General features: G+C 42.1%; 1 protein-coding gene across 1 annotated transcript in view; it reads left to right on the top strand.

Moving 5' to 3' along the window:
* cep170aa (centrosomal protein 170Aa) overlaps positions 1-19,284 on the top strand; it is a 35,403-nt gene that overhangs the window by 3,008 nt on the left and 13,111 nt on the right. The window contains exons 3-9 of the mRNA XM_079689968.1: positions 1,972-2,061; positions 4,214-4,295; positions 5,338-5,393; positions 5,520-5,754; positions 7,370-7,507; positions 12,092-12,250; positions 13,370-13,707. Of these exons, the coding sequence (XP_079546094.1) occupies positions 1,972-2,061; positions 4,214-4,295; positions 5,338-5,393; positions 5,520-5,754; positions 7,370-7,507; positions 12,092-12,250; positions 13,370-13,707 (1,098 nt within the window). The remainder of the gene's footprint in view (positions 1-1,971; positions 2,062-4,213; positions 4,296-5,337; positions 5,394-5,519; positions 5,755-7,369; positions 7,508-12,091; positions 12,251-13,369; positions 13,708-19,284) is intronic.

Raw genomic sequence — 19,284 nt, 5'->3', positions numbered from 1 at the left:
GCCAAGGCCTGATCACATGGCAAAGGTTAAATAAAAAACACTCACTCACAAACAGAATACCACACTAAATGCTTGTAGAATTATCTGCTACTGACCACAACCTCTGGCCTTGTGAGCAGGTTTGGATTTGAATGTGTTTATGTATGTATTGAAAAGGGGAAGGAGTGTAATAAGTACAGGTACACAGTCTCTATGATGTCAGTCTAATTTCTGTCTCCCAGAATGATATCCTCTGTCTCACAGCTCTACTCCTCTGTTTGTGTGTTCTTGTTTCCTTGGTAAATCAAATGTTTCTCAATGTCTTCATCTCTTCCTCTTCTTGCTATCAGTATTAGATTTTCTGTTTGCATTTAATTAATATAACTCAAACAAGCGCATTTTGGGAGTTTTTAATTTGACCTCAAATGTGTTCACTTTGCTGACACTCACTTTTAGTTACGTTGAGTTATCTGTATTCTGAGCTGCCCAGTCTGCACATATTCACTAAGTCAACTCAGCGGTTTATCGGTGTGTAACTACAGGAGTCTGTTACATCCTGCGCTGAGAGGTACAACAAGCAGATCAGTTGGTTTCTATCCTGTTTGATCTAGCCTAATCTCACTAAGATAATCTGTTTGACGGTTGGCTCTCTAAAGCTGCTTCCCTTGGCTTTACTTCAGCAACAAATCAGCCATTTTCTAGAGCTTTTTTTAATTTGAGTATGAGATCAATGCGTGTTCCAGCTGATCTCTCAAAATCATTCACTGACTTCAGCATCATAGTCTTATTTTTGCCTGAATCTTGCTGCGAAAATAACTTTTTACCTTTTTTACTTTTACCCCCAAGCTGTTTAAAATGTGTGATTCATGAGTGAGGCAAAATGACTCGGTTGCACAACACATCAGAACAGTTACAGGAATTACTTGATGGACGTCATATCCCATATTTATCGCATGTTATCCCTGTTTGGTCACGGGTGGAAAAAAGAAGGCTGAAATTTCAAATCCAGTATTTTCTAATAATAATAATGACCGTATCACAAAAATTCTAAAAATGAATGTCTTACTGTTCATACATACATTTGAATCTGAGGAGAACACCATCTATTTTCATCATACATTGTTTGTGCTTGGAACTATTTAACCTGATAACAGCTGACCTGAACACCGTAGCAAACCAATATCTTGTGGTTGTGTGCGTTGTGCTGTGTCAGCGACATTGAAATACCTTCTGATATGCATCGCGTTGATATCTTAGAAGATATACTACAAAGTTACATTGAGGATCGCTATCAGAAAAACATTCTAGGAATTGTATGCGCTTACCTTCACATTCTCGTTCAGTCACAGCCTTTAATATTTTTCTAAGAAACATTCATGGTCAGGGTTACACTGTTTGATGTCCTGATGAAGCACATGTAATCATATGAGCAGTCTGAACACATTTTGAAAAATAAGCACTATTGAAGGTCACCTATTATGCAAAATCCACTTCTTCATGTCTGTTATACATCACCATGTGTCCCCTCTGTGTAAAGAGACTCTGGAAGTTTCAGGAAAAAAGATTCTCTCTCTTTTTGTCCTGATCCATTTATATAAAAACCTGTCTGAAAATGAGCTGATCAGATTTTGGCCACTTTATGATGTCATAACGATTTTTTGTCTTGTGTAACCATTAGCCAATCACCAACCAAGGCAACCCCCCACACCTTATCACCTGAATCTCCTCCTGGAGCACCATTGTGTTCTTAGTAACCAAATATCTCTCAGAGGGTCGTGGGGAGGGGCTCCTTATTTTCATCTAAAGTAACAGACAGAGAATCAGCACTTTTGAAACAGAGGGGATTATGGGATGCTGCAATGATCTGTTTGGTATTTCAGCCAATCAGAGACAGGTTCTGTATATATCTGAGACCTATAATAAAGTAATGAAAAACAGTATATCAAAAGTTACCGCTTGGTTACAAGTTTGTCTGTTTGTTTGTGTTTGAAGTCCCGCAGCGTGGATAAGCAGCATGCGGTCGTCAACTATGAGGCTGGGACAGACGAACACAAGGTCAAGGACCTGGGCAGCCTGAATGGGGTGAGTACACACTTAGAAATATGCAAAACAGAGAGCGTTTAGGAGAGAATAAAGGAACAAACCAAACAAAGAAGATGACAAAATAATGGAGGAGAGAAGGAGGTCACATGATGGATGAGGGGAGATAAGAGTTTAACCTGCCGAAGGTGGAATAAAGAGGTGTGGAGAGAGACAGATAGTGACTGCAAAGACGGAGAGAAATCAGGAGGTAGAAAAAAGGACGTTGAAGGGTAGAGAGCTGAGGGTTAGAGGTTAATGTTTTTTGGCAGTCAATAGGATCTTTTATTTTACTGCTGCTAATCAATCTCCCAGTTAATGAAGATGTGTATCACGGCTGAGGTCAATACAAATCTAATCCTAATTATGCAAATCACCACTTTAGGGAAAAACCTTTAAACAAAGGGAAACTAAAACTAATGTTAGTGTTATCACATGATTTGGTAGAATGGGAATACCAACAATGGAATTTCAGCTGATTATCAAAAGCAATATTGTGAAAGGGGCGGTTTGAGCAACATCTTACCCATATTTTGTTTCTTGTTTTTTTGTGAAACAACTGAGAGTGAATTTTTTTTGTTCTTCTTTATACCAACATGAGTGTTCTTCTGTAGTGGTCTCAGTTGTGAAACAGGAAATGGGCGAGGGAGTGCGGTCGTCTTTCAACCAGAAGGTTGTGGGTTCGATCCCAGCCCATGCAGTCAACATGTCGATGTATCCTTGGGCAAGATACTTAACCCTGAGTTGCTCCTAATGGCATGGCCAACGGTGTGTGAATGTGTATGAATGCTAGGTCCAGAGTAAGGTACACTGCTCTGTGTGAATGGGTGAACGACATGTAGTATGTAAAGCGCTTTGAGGAATCTTGAAGACTGGATAAAGCGTTATATAAGTACTGTCCATTTACCATTTACCAATAAACCCAGAAGAGTCCCCTCGGTGCTTTAAGTGTCATCGCCAACATCTTTCCCAATTCATTGTCTCTAGAGCACAACCAGACTTTATACTGATATCACACATTTGAGTTCACACTCAAATCGCACTAGCACTCTAGTTTTGGGATTTGGTTTGAGAGTTGTTCATGTTGATTCATATTTTTGGACTGTCTTAGACCAGAGTCCCCGTGTAAATTGAATTATGTATCTTAAACATACAAAACACAAATGAGCTCTTTGACTTGGTAGAAAAAGAAAAAAAACGCTTTACAAAGTAAAAGTATGTAGTGTACAGCAAAATGTTCTCTGTGTCAGTTTTTATTATTATTTATTGAACGGCTTAGTTGAAAACTCGTATTATGTATTACACAGGATACCAAATAATGTTTGTATTAGCTAGCTTTACAGATGTTACGCTAGGCTAGTAGATTCCCTTTGGTTTGAGCTTTATGCTAAGCTAAGCTAACATCCTCCTGGTTGTAGCTTCATATTTAATGAACAGACATGAACGGGCTTTTCCACTGCAGTCTCTTACCCTCTAAGTAGTTTTGGATACATGTAGAATGTGTGCAGTGAAACCTGTTTACAGTGGCCACATGCTGTTAGTCATGTTTAGTGATAAGCAGTCACAGCCCAACAGATCGGACACATCCTCTCCAGCTCTCCGACAGGAAGTGGGAGTCAGAGCTCCTTCCTGCTGTGTCATTAACCATTCAGCTTCTTCAGAGGAAGTGTTTTCCTGCTGAGTCAGCGTATATAAACAGATTTGTCAGAGTTCTGAGAAAGAAAATCTGTGTGTTGAGGATTGTCACCCTTTACTTCTCTACTGATGTTTTCAAAGACGGGCTGTACAGTTCTCATGGACTCAGCTCACCAGAGAGGAGGCAGGAATGTTTTTATTACAACAGCACTGCAAGTACAGTATGATAGAGTTTCACTTGCAGTTCAGTGAAACCTGATCTGTCTCAGAGCTGCATGATAGAAGGAGGGCTCAAAGGGGGAATGGGAATATGCGATCGTAATAGATGGGAATGAAAAGAGGCAGGGAAAGACATGCAGTGTAATTCTAAGGCCTTTAGTCCTGGCTATGCACACTGATTCAAAAAAGACACCAGGATCAGATCAACTGTTGGCATCATGCTTACTAAGACCTTAATCACATGCTTACCTTTGTTAAATGACCATCTTCTTTTTGTCTTGCCTTGTCTTTCCCCCTGCAGACCTTTGTTAATGATGTCCGCATCCAGGAGCAGATGTACATCACTCTGAAGTTGGAGGACAAGCTGCGGTTTGGATATGATATCCTTTCACTTTTCTCTGAGCAGTTCAGGTAGTCAAATAATACCTAGATGCTTTTTTTGAAAAGTTCTGCATAACAATAGAATAGTTTACAGCTTGCAGTACTAAATGCTTTTATGCATCTCTGTGTTATTTGTTATATATATAGTATATCTTTGTTTATAAAACGGACAAGTCAAATCAAGCAATCTGATTGGTTCTTAGCCGTGCTATAATGAGCGTATATCACGGGTAGAATTGTAGTTACTTTTCACAAGTCATGTTTCCCTCCGCGTCTGAGAAAAGCTACAACCGTTACAGCTGCTACATTACGCCCGTTACGAAACTAACTAACTAACAAAGCTTAAGATGGAAACATTTAAGTGGATTGAGCAGTGCCTAAAAAGCACCTAAACGACGACATGCAGAGCTACGTGAAGAGCAGGTAAACCAACTGGAAAAGTACCACCATTCAAAAGCTTTCTGATGCGGGTCTTGAAACAAAGCAGAGAGATTATGACCGTTAGTGGCCACAGGTGCGAAAGCTCTCTCCAGAGCTACTGGAAGCCCAATCTCGGGGACCGGAGAAAGTGGAGCAATATTCTCGCCACGCCAAGCAACAGCCTCGAACAACCTCAACCTATACAAGTAACCACGTAAGCCATGCTACTGATGCTGGACAGTTTTTCAGTGGCTGCACAATAAACAGCAACATACTGAATATAAATAAATAGCCAAAAAATCGATCAGCGCTCTCTGTCTAATATGTTCGCTAGCTGTTAGTGTTGTTGCATTAGTGTATGTTTTGTTCAGAAAAAACTATTTCAATTAGAGTGTGTATTTTTCTTTCATATTGCCACACTTGGTAACCACTTTATAAAAGCAACAGCTCACTGCAGGCCGTGATATATGGTCATTATATCACAGTTAGGGGGCCTGGTTCAGCCCGACGCGAAGCGGTATAATGACCATATACCACGGCCTGTCGTGAGCTATTGCTTAAATATACATGTATCATAATTGTGCTATTATGGCTAGTGTTTCCTTAACCTGTCTGTCTCACATACCAATTTGTTCACGGTGGTGAGAGGAGAGCTCACTGTGCCTGAGGAGGCTCTAAAGGTAAGAACACACTCACAGCCTGTGCCTTAACACACACTGTCACCATCTTCACCAGGACACACAGTTGTATTATATATTATACTACTAACATCTCCAACTTATATTTATTTTCTTTATTCTCTTAAGCATGAAAAATTCACCAGCAGCCTCCAGCTCATCAAGAAACCGCCCAGCGTTGAAACCACTTCCACCACAACCACAAGCAAGTCCCCCATTAAGACCCCAACAAAGACACCAAAGTCTCCCAGCAGCACCAGCACCCCGAAGCCAGCGGAGAGGAGGCCCACAGACGGGGTGACTTCCTCCAAAGAGCCAGCAGCCAAACCTGTGGACTCACACAAAGCAGAGGAGAGGTTAGCAGGTGAGAGACAGCTTGGAGAGGAAGTTGAGACAGTATAAACAGTATATCGCTGTGTTGGTCTGATTACACTCTTTATTGACTGCTATCACAGGGCAGTCCTTTCTCATTTTACTTTAAAATATACAAACAATACCTTCAAGTAAAATGTTCCATCTTTGAAAATTCAATAAAAAGGTTCGTATGTAACATCCCATATACCTTATTATACCCTGTACTAACACTTCATAATATGTTATTGTACATTGATCTATGGAAATGTATTCTAAACAATGTACTAAGACTATTTAAATACCAAGTTTACACAGTTCCAACACAAATTGATGTTGTATTGTGACTTTTTAAAACCCCAAGAAAATAGGATTGTCTGTTCTGCAACTCCAAAACAGAAATGTTCATCACATGCTCTTTAAGAATGTCAGGCTGAATTTCTCCACTTTCAAAAACACATTTTCAGGAGAGTACAGTGTAATTAAGAGTGGAGGGGGTTTTATCTCAGGCCAGTAGGGGGTAGACATGGTCACCAGGGAAACAGCTTTACCCTCCACACCAACATGGAGCCACTCTGTTGCAACATTAAGACGGTTTAGGACTGAAGGCGTCCCTAATAATCGACATCACTGACCAGGCTGGGGTGCTAGCAGGGGTCCCAGTTAAGTTCCAGATGTTGAAAAACAATGCCACTGGGGCTTGTTGTTATTGCACAGATTAAGCAGTGACAGGGTCAGAGGGCCCACACAATGCAAACCCATATGCCAGCACTACTTGTTTTAAAAAGCTGTAACATTCAAAGGCTGGCACGTAACCAAAAACACGCTAACATGCACATACGGTGTAGCATGTCTCCCCATCTGCTGCTCATGCTTTTAATGACACCCCCTCTGTGGTCTATGCATGTAATCCTGCAGTGTTACTACTGTAACACCAGGCCTCACCCAGATATTAAACCTTATAATGAGCATACTTTACGTAGCTTTTATATAGAAGGCCACCTTATATACGCATGCAATTTGGCACACAGCATCTATAATTATTTGCATCTGCTGTAATTAAACGTGAGGGATAAGGGGTAATAAAGAAAAAAAAGGGTAAGGAAGAGGAAGAGCAAAAAGTTAACACACGAGGAGACTTCCTTCACTTCAGCGGTTTATCCCACAACATTGCTGTTTGAATCCAACTGGGGACCTTTCTTTGCATGTCTTTCCTAAGTGTCCCTCAACTGTGTCACTTTTCTTCTGTGCTGTCCAATTCAAAGACATAAGTAACCACAGGATGCTTGTCCCATGGCAGCTTTCATTCCAATGGGGACAGAAAGGGAAACGGAAAGTCCCTCTTCAATTGAACTGCGTGTGTCTGAGAAACAGAGTGAGAGAGAGAGCATGATAAGAGAGTGTGTGCACGTGTGTGTGTCCATCCTGCTGGCTAAAGTTGTACAAAATAGGTCAATGGTGCATCCAGAGGGGAATTCATTCAGCCAGATACACAAACACAAAGGGCAGCTGGGTTCACTTTGTGTCATCGTACAATAAACGGCTTATGTCAAGAGTAGGGATGTAAATATGACAGGCTGCAATTAAAGCTATATTAAAATGTGTCTGCGTCTGTGTGTCTGTTTTAGGGGATGCTGCAGCGCTGCCTCGTGGGACCCCCCTCTACGGACAGCCGTCTTGGTGGGGGGATGGGGATGCAGATGATGAGAACTCCTTCAAACAGGAAATTAAGTCATCCAGCAAAAAACATGACAGCTCCATGTCAGGTAGGAGGAATTCTGTTTTGAAACTTCTAACTTCACACATGTCCTCATCAATGTAGTTTTCATCATGAGGTGCACAAACCAAAAATAGTGGTTTAAGACATTTATCCCTTTTACCCAAAACAACAATGGTTTTAATCGAAGAAAGCTAGTTGATTGTCAAGTGATGCCTCTGTTCGATTTTTCTATCGATTTCTGAAAAGGTTTTGCATTGGGCTACAGACCATAATATCATTAATAACACTTTTACAGGACAACAACTGTGACAGTGATAGTCGAGATTAATTGTTTGTTTAATTGTTTAAAAACACAATTATACAGTTCCTCTTATATGAATATACAGAACAACATGGTGTGTTGTCTCTTAAAAGGCAAGGACGACAAGACACCGTTTTCATACCAAATTGAATTTAATACTGACTTCTTAAATGTAATTTTGACATGTACAGTATAGTTTTGATAATTCCGTAGACACATCACATTTTTAACAACAGTCATCTTTACCGTTGTATATGTGAAAGTTACACATATCAGCATATCTTTGAATATGTATTTTCTGCAAAAGTAAAGAAAGATGTGTTATTTTGCAGTAGCTATATGGTGCTGTGTCACAAGCAGTATGCCAAACATTAAATACTAAATTGAGCAATGCAGTGCAGATGCTTTTATCTCAGTAGCTCGATCTTCATGCCCTCTGGCTCACTTTAGTTGCTCCCTGTTGAAAGGATAATGGCCAGCCGGGCTGTGTGTGTGTGTGTGCGTGTGTGCGTGCGTGCGGTACAATGTATATCCAAGTGCACACAAAGGCCTGTATGTTTCTCGGTTTGCCTACAATATGTGCCTGTATAGTGACCGTTAGACGGGGGCTGGGGGGGATCCTGCTAGTTGGTTCTGGATAGTCCGAGTAACAGGATTAGACGATACACCAATAGAGAAACAGCTCAGCGGTACAAAATCAGTGTGTGCCAGGCTGGTTTCAGTGTGGACACAGGGTATTCAGGGGGAGTGGGGGGAGGTCAATCATACACAAACATTGGAGCAGACTGGAGTGTCCTCAAATCTCTCGTCACATCTGGAGGGAACGTCTGGGAGCATCTTCACCGGCCCAGAAAGGAATACTTTTTGCAGCACTTAACAAATAGTTCATTTCTTTCTTAAATTATTTTAGGTAAAAGTAATTTGCTGTTAGAATGAGATTAGAAAGGCATTTTGGAGGAAACCTGTGCACGCTTGTGAGGATGATTTGAAACCCCTAAAAGCTATAAAAGAAAAAGGCAAATGGGACAGGCTACTTCAGTCATGGGAAAGGGTGAGTGGAAGTCATTTTCCGTCTTTTTTGTCATTGACTTTTTGACTTTTTGAGTGCTGAATGGCTGTTGTGGATTTGTTGTGTGAGGTAGCACGCTCCCCAGGGGGTGTGTCACAGTGTATTTATCTTGGTTACATGGACCTCAGCATCAAAAGAAGATCTTATCAGCGTACACAATGTGAGCTTGACCTCTATATCTGCTCATACTGTTAACATCAGATACAGCAGCAGTGAAGGGGAAGTGAAAGAGAGGTTTTGGGAAGTAGGCAATTTAGTATTGAGTGTGTTTTTTGTTGCTTGCATGTGAATGACAGTTACGTTTAGTGTGTGTCCTTTTCTCCTCTGCATTGAATAGGCTGTGTTTGCTTGTGAGAGCCCCCTACCCCCTTCCTTGTGTATTGTCACTCACGCCGATTGGGTTACGCCATTGCACCAGCTCCCCCAACACACACACAAACACACTCTCATGCACAATGCGTTCAAACAGCCCACTCTCTCAATCCATACTGCAGCGATCATTAGCTAAACCACTCTCTGATTCTCCGGTAAGTATCGCTCTGAATTCCATATACTTATGATAATGAGGAGGCTGGTAAAGAGTTGTCAATTTCGATCAACTTTTAATTAGTGCTCTTTAAGAACTATTTGGTCGTTTAACTTGTTTAACTCTTAAGTAAATAAGACTTTGAAAAGAGATGTCATATTTGAAGTCTGTCACATTTACCTTACAGGAAATGCCTTTTATAAATGCGTTCAATACTCACAGGGTATCATGACTCTTTAATGCTGCGTCTGTTGTACATAGTACTCACTTAAATCAAAGCCAATTCCGTAAAGCCTTGCATGTTTATGCTAAGCCTACAGAAAATAAATACTGCAACACAGTCAGCATTAGTTTGAACTGTATTTATCTTATTAAACTCATTCATGAAACTCGTTGCTTTCCGGACAAGCCATGTGATTTATGGTGGTGTGAGAGGAAGCTCTGATAGTATTTATACTTCTTTACATTAACTAAATGTTTGAGATACAGGAAGTTTAGTCATTTCTCCTGAACTTCTTAGGGTTGTTTTGTCTGTTTTTGCATGTTTGTTTTTGACACGTCAGTCTTATTTGCATGGACTTTGGATTATAAGCATCATTGAACATTGTTGATCTCAAAATCCTGATATTTACAGTCAGTTTAAATCCATGTTGTAAATATTTCAGCTTATGCTGGCAACCGCAGATTTGTTCCTAAAAAATGATTTAAGTACTAAAATGCAGTTGATAAACCGAGCGAAAGTAAGCCTGATAATCATATTTAGAGTATATATATTATTTATGAGAAATGCACTCTTTTATATTCTGCGATGTCAGTTTTCTTATCTTGTTGCTGTTTGCTAATTGCCATATGTTCCTCAGTTAGTCCCCAACATGAAGCAGATGGCCCCTCTCATTTCTGAAAGTCTCATTTATCTTATTCAGATCCCACAAAGACTCTGTTTGTTAATATGACCAGATGAGATACTACATGCTCCATATTGTGAGGACCCCAAAGCAGATTTAAAAAAGCTCCTGAGTGACTTTGTGACGTGTGTGTGATGTGTGCATCTATAAGCGATTGAGAGTGAAACTAAGAGACAAAAGGATACATGTATTTCTTTGTAGTATTTGTAGTTTATAGGCTGCATCCTCCCCCAGAAGGAAACACTTATTCTGATAAATGGTGGGATACACTTGCTGAAGAGAGGGCCGTGATTGAATTGGTCCTTTGTTGGCGGAGCTTGACCCTTCACCTCTGGATCTTGATAATGGATTCTAGCATTCAACTGTGACATTGAAGCAGTAGGATGTAGGGCTGCACGATTTTGGGAAAAAATCTAATTGCGATTTTTCTGACAAATATTGCGATTCGAATTGCGATATTTGTTTTTAAGCGACCCATCCATCCATCCATCCATCTTCTCCCGCTTATCCGTGGTCGGGTCGCGGAGGTAGCAGTTGCAGCAGAGAGCCCCAAACGTTCCTTTCCCTGGCCACGTCAACCAGCTCTGACTGGGGGATCCCAAGGCGCTCCCAGGCCAGAGAAGAGATATAATCCCTCCATCTGGTTCTAGGTCTACCCCTTGGTCTCTTCCCAGCTGGACGTGCCTGGAACACCTCCCTAGGGAGGCGCCCAGGTGGCATCCTAACTAGGTGCCCGAACCACCTCAACTGGCTCCTTTCGACGCGAAGGAGGAGCGGTTCAACTCCGAGTCCCTCCCGGATGACCGAACTTCTCACCTTATCCCTAAGGGAGACACCAGCCACCCTGCGGAGAAAACCCATCTCGGCCGCTTGTACCCGCGATCTCGTTCTTTCGGTCATGACCCATCCTTCATGACCATAGGTGAGGGTAGGAACGAAAATGGCCCGGTAGACAGAGAGCTTTGCCTTCTGGCTCAGCTCCCTTTTCGTCACAACGGTGCGGTAAAGAGACTGCAGTACCGCTCCCGCTGCTCCGATTCTCCGACCCATCTCACGCTCCATTGTTCCCTCACTCGAGAACAAGACCCCGAGATACTTGAACTCCTTCACTAAGCGACCCAACAGAAGTTTATTGTAAAATGCAGCCATATCTCTGGATAGGAAGATTGTATCAACATGCTCCCGTCTCTAGCACCCCCGCAGCCCGAGCTACGAGTGAAAGAACTAAACTTACATGAAACTTCTGTTGGGTTGCTTTAAAGTCAAGCTTCAGTTTAAGATTCACCCTGTAATAGAAACATGTGATGGAGCATTACTAACCTGACTCAGGTGGTTTGTTTCACCACACCATCCAGGAAAGCTCCATTGGAAGCCATTTGGAAAGGGCAGGCACTTTCAAAAATACTTGGCAGGTGATTGGATCAATCTGTCTATCACCTTCTATCATGGGCCACTTCTGATTGGTTAACAATGGCTGGTACATGTGAAAAAAATAAAATCAGTTTTGATGATCAAATCGCAGGCTTTGCGATTCGATAATCGCATCATTTAAAATCGCGATTTCGATTTCAAATCGATTAATCGTTCAGCCCTAGTAGGATGTCATGTTAGCAAACTATTACATTCTCAAGATTTATATAGAAGTTTGTATCAGTGAATACGAGCTGAACTGCTGAAAAGCTATGTTATGACAACTCGTACGATGATTGATAACACGTCATACACCACTTTTCTGTTCTACTTGACATGTGACAATGTGATAGCGCTGATAACAATGAAACCTTGAATCATGAACCTTAGTAATATCTTTCCTTTTGTTGTATCCTCAGACAGCAAAGAGGCTCGTCGAGGGGATAAATCCAAACAGGACAGCCTAAATGCGTCGTCCGCCAACGATTCCAGTTACTTTGAGATGCCTACCAAGGAGGGTCACATCGCCAATAACGGCATCCATGAGGTTCCCACCAAGGACACAGAGGGCACTGCAGGTGAAATATTCCTTTCATTTATTCTGATTTATGGTGAATAAAAGAGGGAATGTATAGGTTATATTGTCTTTTGTGGTTTCTTATTACAGATACAATTCCACTCCTTCATTCATTTGGGACATTAATAGAACTTAAAGGTCCCATGTCATGCTTTCCTGGTTATTACCCGTCCCCTTGTGTGTTATGTAGCTTTTTATGGATGTAAACGGTCTGCAGAGTCTCAAACCCTCAAAGTACACCCTGTAGCGAGTAAAACTCTAACACAGAAAAGACCTGTCTATGCTGCCCCAGAACGCCTCGTTGGAGATTTCTCTTTTTCCATTGTTCACTTCTTGGGTATAGTGACGTATTTCGGGTATAGTGACGTAACGTAACGGCTCCGCAGATTGGACCATTTATGTCTGCGGAGCCGTTACGTTTGGACCAATCCACAGACTTCCTCACACACACACACTCGGCGGGACGTTGCGAGGCTCGCTGCTGCGAGGAGCGGGACACTGTGAGCTGGCTCACTGGTGTGGGGTCAGCGAGACACCGCGGAACTCAGCCTGGGCACACACACAAACTCCCAGCCAGGCTGCGGCTGTGTGTGTGTGTTTCAGGCTTGGTTTCGCTGTGTCTCGCTGTCTCGCAGACGGCCACTGGGCTCACAGGGAGGGGGGGCAGGAGCTCCAACAAGCCGTTTAGGACAGAGAGTGAATACACATACTATACAGAGGTGCTGTATGAGAAACCAATGTGAGTTTGGACAATATAAATGTATTTTAGTAGACCTCAACAATGGAATTATGATCAGTAGAAATGGCCATGACATGGGACCTTTAACTTATTTACTGATTCATTATTACTCGTTTGAGTTCTGTCAGAGTGACCTTTGTTATAAATGTGCTGTATAAGATAATTGATATACAACAGAAAAAAGGAAGTGGCCAATGTTTGTCATGCACAAACAGAGAAGCAATCAGCCTCAAACAGAACCCAATTTCAACTGTACATTTTCATCATTTGATTAAGCCAAGAAGTCACAGTCATAAATGTTTTCCAATCGGATCACAGAAGACACAAGTTAATGCCAGGTCTGAACAGGATCTGTGACTGTCACAACTTTCTGCTCCACAGCTCAAGGTCACGCCTCCTTCACCATCGAGTTTGACAGCACTTCTCCAGGGAAAGTCACCATTAAAGACCACGTGTCAAAGTTCACACCCGACCACCACAGGTCTCGCTCCAAGAAGAGTGGAGCAGGAAGTGGGGGAGCATCAGGGAGGGACTTAAGCACGCTGCAAGCCGCCATGATGGCCTCAGAGAGCAAGGTGGCTGATTGGCTGGCCCAGAACGACCCGACTCTGGTGCGCAGCGAGCCCACGGAGGACGACAGCAAGAGCATCAAGAGCGACGTGCCGGTCCATCTCAAGAGACTCAAAGGTACAGATTGCTTTCTTTTTACATTTCTACAGGTGTCAATTGTTTAAACATATTTGTTGTACCATTATCTTGTTCTCTACTGGCATATTGCGAAAAACATATTAAAGGTCCTCTATTATACTGTTTTTCATCAATTTATTATAGGTTTCAGATATATACAAAACATGTCTCTGAAGTGTTTGGCTCGAAATACCAAACAGATTGTTGCAGCATTACCCATAATCCCCTCTGTTTCAGCCCTGTTTCAAAAGTCCTGATTCTCTGTCTGTTACTTTAGATGAAATAAGGAGCCCCTCCCCACGCCTCTCTGAGAGATATTTGGTTAAAAAGAACACAATGGTGCTCTAGGAGGAGATTCAGGTGATAAAGTGGGGGGTGTTACCTTGGTTGGTGATTGGCTAATGGTTACACAAGCCAAAACAATCGTTATGACATCATAAAGTGGCCAAAATCTGATCAGCTCATTTTCAGACAGGTTTTTATAGAAATGGATCAGGACAAAAAGTGAGAGAATCTTTTTTCATGAAACATTCAGAATCTCTTTACACAGAGGGGACACATGTTGATGTAGAAGAGACATGAACAAGTGGATTTTGCATAATAGGTGACCTTTAATCCACCAATTCAATAAATAGTACATTAATCAATACTATGTTTTACACCATAAAACTGTAGGTATGAACGAACAGCTCCAATTCTAATAAAAAAACAACACAAACAAAATTGATATTTAGAACCTACTGAAACCCAACCTTTAATATAGTTTATACATAGTGTATACTGAGACACTCTACAGCTATTCAGGCAGCTCTAAATTAGGGTACACTAACATTGTCCAATAGAACCAATCAACTTAGCTTTGCAGTAAACCTATTCTTCTTTATTATTTTTAGATTTGTGTTTTCCAGCTATGTGAAGCCGGGGTTATTCTTTGTTAGGATCAGTGTTTTTTGGCAGTGGTAACCAAGCCAAGGGATTAGCTAGCAGACAGAAACATATAAACCCCAATCTACTCATCTGATATCCAATGATGAAGCTTAGCATGAGTAGCAAAGTAAAGCCCCATTCAAATAGATATTATCCATTGAAGAGCACATACTCTACGCAAATACTACTTCATGGCAAGCCTTACGAGCTATTTTTAATTTTAATTTTGCATTGTCAGTGTGGATATCTAAATCCTCTCTGTTTACCTCTGTGGGCTTGTTGCTATGCATTCTTGGGGTAAGTTTAGAAACGTCTGTGACTTCATTTTTCTCTGCGTTTATTGCTACATTTACCGATGGCTGAGTAGGCTCCGTCTGCCGTGGAGTTTCTGTGATAATGCGCCATCCAAGGTGAAGCTTTGCTAGTCTCCAGTCTGCCGGTAAATCGACTTTGAGTTTGATGCTAGTGTGGGGTTGACTACAAGCTGGTCATGAGTTAATTAAATGCAGGCCAATTTATGTGTTGTTGACATGTGTGGGGGAAGGGAGCAGCAGACAGAAGCTGATGAAAATGGAAATCTGTGAAGCAGGAGTGAAAGGCAGGAAAACTAATTCATTAGATGGAGTTAGAACGGCATGCATGTCAACTGGCTGACAGCAGGGCTCACCTGATGGATGATTATGTTGCTAACTGACTGTCTCACTGACTTTGGGACTGCAGTGTTTCCAACAGAAGCTGTGACTGATTGATACTTGATACACTGACCCTTGGTATTTCAGTACATGAAGGAAAAGCTGGACAGCAATAGCAAGGATGGACTGTGGTTTTGAAATGATTATGGGAGGAGATTTACTGCAGGGACAGAGAGAAAAAAGGTGGTGGAAATGTGGGCTGAGTGAGGAGGAGAAGAGGGAGGGATAGAGGGCAGGTGGACAGCCGGATGGAACGCTGCCCATTGATGCTGGCAGGGGACATGTGAGCTGTGCAAAAACAGGTACGGTGGGGAGATGGCTGCGAGGGTGAGGAAGGCGGGAGAACCCTAATGTTACGCTGAGAGCAGCAGTTGAGGCGTGACAGCAAAGGTGATTGGACAAAGAAAGGCGGAGGAGGCTTGTTGCCTGGACTGCAGTAAAAGCGGAAAGGGACGTGGCAAAAGACAGAGAGAACAGCTTTTGGTCGATAGTTGTTATAGTAACAAAGATGGAAATGATGTCAGGAATAAGAGACGACACAGACATGCAATTACAGATAGCTAAATCTAGCAGCGAACATCTCTTTGCGTCTGTGTGAGTGTGTGAGAAAAGCGTTTCAGCGCTGACGGAGGGTGTGTGAAGCACGTGCTGATAGCATTGTGTGTGTGGCTGAAATGCGTTGTTTCTGTGTTTGAGAAATGCTCAGTGCTGATTTGCCGACAAGCGGTGAAGCATGTGTGGTGTTGTCAAGGGTGTGTCGTAGAGTTACTAGGCAGAGGTTTAGCAAATTAATTGAGAGAGGAGACATCTGAGCCAAAGCTTCTGATTGTAAGCATCAAGGTGAGTCTTTCTTTTGCTGCTAGAAGGACGATTTACAAGAATACATCTTCATACTTTCTGATATTGGTATCCATTTTGGAATATGAGCTGTCATGTGTTTATTATGGTAACATACGTGCATGTTCCATACCAATGAGATACAATTGTGATCAGTAAAAGGCTTTGAATGTGCGATCTGAATTATTCTTTTTTTTAATGTTTTGCAATGTTGATAAATTTTCAGTACATTGGTGCACTAGTATTAATTTGCAGTAGGTACATGTTAATGCTTCACAGATACATAAGAGTTAAAAATATGTCTGCATATTACTGCATTGTGTGTAATGACACAACACAACTCTGTGTATGCAATAAAGGCTGCATGTTTGCTTGTCTGTGGCTTTGCATGCATGTGAACTAAATGCATCCACGTGTGTGTGTGTGTGTGTGTGTGTGTGTGTGTGTGTGTGTGTGTGTGTGTGTGTGTGTGTGTGTGTGTGTGTGTGTGTGTGTGTGTGTGTGTGTGTGTGTGTGTGTGTGTGTGTGTGTGTGTGTGTGTGTGTGTGTGTGTGTGTGTGTGTGTGTGTGTGTGTGTGTGTGTGTGTGTGTGTGTGTGTGTGTGTGTGTGTGTGTGTGTGTGTGTGTGTGTGTGTGTGTGTGTGTTCAGCCTGTTCAGCCTGTAGCGGAGACAGAGTCCAGCTCCCCTGTGAGTCATGTCGGGGCGAGCGGGGCAGAGCGCCTGCCTCTCACAGATACCTCTGTTCTCCGCTGCCCGGCCGACGGCTTCTTTGTCCGGACACACAGCTTGAAGCCCTGCCTCTGTGTCACACTATCTGCTCATCTGCTTAAGCTACCCTAACGCTCTCTCCTGTCTTATTTCGTAGTTTTTTTCTTCTTTTGATTGAAATGTATGCTGTATTACATTTCAAAGAGTGACAAAAGACAGGCGGCTTGTGGAATGTCACAAATGAGCTGCAGACTCAGAAATATGCCCGGGGCCACAAAGCTATTGTGATAACGTACAGTAAATCCACAGTGTGTGTGTGAGACATATTAGAACAAGTAAGCAGCAGAGCCTGAGATATCATTACAGTTAGTAATATGCTCCCAAAGCTTGGATCCTACAGTTCCCATGATAATTAGCTTCTTCCTGTCTTTCATACTAATCCGTCCAATTTGTAGAGCAGAATTTCGGTGTAGATCTCAAGTTCCCAAGACTGAATCAAGATTTTTTACATGACATTAGATGTTACTTGTAAGACGCTTTTATCCAAAGCAACTTACATACTAAATACTGTGGGCAATCCCCACAGGAGCAATTTAGGGTGAAGTGTCTTGCCCAGGGACACAACGACATGCTGACTGCAGCGGGGTTTGAACCCTAATCCCCCTGATCCAAACACCAACGCACTATCCACTGCGCCACAGCCTCCCAGAGATAACCCTTCATCACGTCACTGTGACATCTCCTATAGAGCTTCAGAGGACTTTATACAACTTAATTTACAGGTTGAGCAGTACTTACTGTAACGAGTAATCCGATTCTATAAAGTCACCGGAGTCCCCCCCGATGCATCATCTTGTCTAAGTTGGACCAATGTTGCACCATACCAATGTCAATCCAATCATATACAGTTCAGTAATATCCATGCTTTGACTTTCAGGGAATATCTGATACAGAAAATACAATGATACTAAACACAAACCTTTGGGATGAGTTTGAAACATTGTGTCTGAAGTAAACGTGTTTTCCGAGGGTGAACAGTCATGTGGTGATTCCTCCCCTCCTCTCTGAGACTCTGACTGACTGTTGGCTTGTTAAATGACTGGATGATTGAGTAAGTGGCTGTCAACTCGAGTGGCAATACACTACATCCCGAGACTCCTTCAGTGAGGAATTCACACTTAATCCAGTTCTTCTCCTTTCCTATCCACCCTTCTCTTTTCTTCTTCCCCCATCCTTATCCTCCTTCCACCTTTTCTTTCACAGTCTCCTTACTCCTCCATCCCTGAAGCGCTTTCCCCCCCTCCCACACACACTCTCATCCAGCTCTGCCTCCCCCTCCATGGTCTCCTCGTCCCCTCCCCCTTCCCGCTCTCTCGCTGGCAGTAGGCAGGGCCAGTAACCATGTGGGTGGCATGTCTGGATTAGCGTGGCACACTGTCCGCCTTCGCATAAAACTGAGAGGACATGCTGATTGGACCCAGACTGATCAAAATGTAGAAATGGCAGTTATGTGGTAGGTAAACCGGGCCCTGGGGGCTTAGGGTCTGTTGAGATGATTGAATGATTAGATGCAGGCCTCAGATGAAAGTGTGTAAGTCATTAAGACTGGAATGGTTAGTTAACATTTGTTTCTTGTTGAGGGATGGATCTGCTTTCAAGAAGATGTTGTTTTTTTCTGTGGTTTATACGGGACTTTTATTGGACCTTTTTCTTCTTCTTTGCTTGATTTGAGTGGACATCTGAGCAGCCACACACATTGTTGTTCTGCACATTGCACAATACTGCTATTGTAGGAGCCATGGATGTCAGAGGGTGGGGATTTCTGTTGGTCTTTGACTGTTTATGTTTTGGCATTGGTCTTTCTTTATTATAATATTATCTTGTTATCAATTATGGGTTGGATTAGTTGGGTCACATGGTTATGGGCGGTACTTATAGTAGATATAATCACCTGTGTGAGAGAGCGAGAAGGTCGCTGTATTTTTTGTGGACCACAACCTTTTCATAGCTTTATCCATCTAAAAATATACATTTTTGCACGTTATGATACATTTATCAATTCCATTAAAGTGCGATTTTGTTCAACGCATTTTTGGATCTCAGCATTCATTTTTGATTGCTTCTGACAGAGGAAACCAGGGCCGACCTCAGCCTCTCAGAGACTTTGTTTGTTACTGAAGTTGCTATAGCTATACAGGGTGTCTGCGGGGTCTTAAAAAGTATTAAAAGTTGATAAATCAATTTAGCGAAAATGAAGGCTATTAAAAAGTATTAAACGGCATTTTCAAAGGTATTCCATTTTGTAGCTTGTTTTCAATAAGTATATCAATTGTCCAAAGAGGTTGTATTCTAAAGTGTGACTGAATGTAATCATTGCGTAGGTGTGTAGTGTGATTCTGTGTAGTTTATTTATGGCATCCCGTTGGGTTTGACGTCATCTGAAC

The sequence above is a fragment of the Notothenia rossii genome, assembly GCF_949606895.1.
Source record: "Notothenia rossii genome assembly, chromosome: 6".
In the NCBI taxonomy this organism is placed as follows: Eukaryota; Metazoa; Chordata; class Actinopteri; order Perciformes; family Nototheniidae; genus Notothenia; species Notothenia rossii.
The sequence above is the reverse complement of the archived record's forward strand: the minus strand, read 5'-3'. Positions and strand labels throughout refer to the sequence as shown.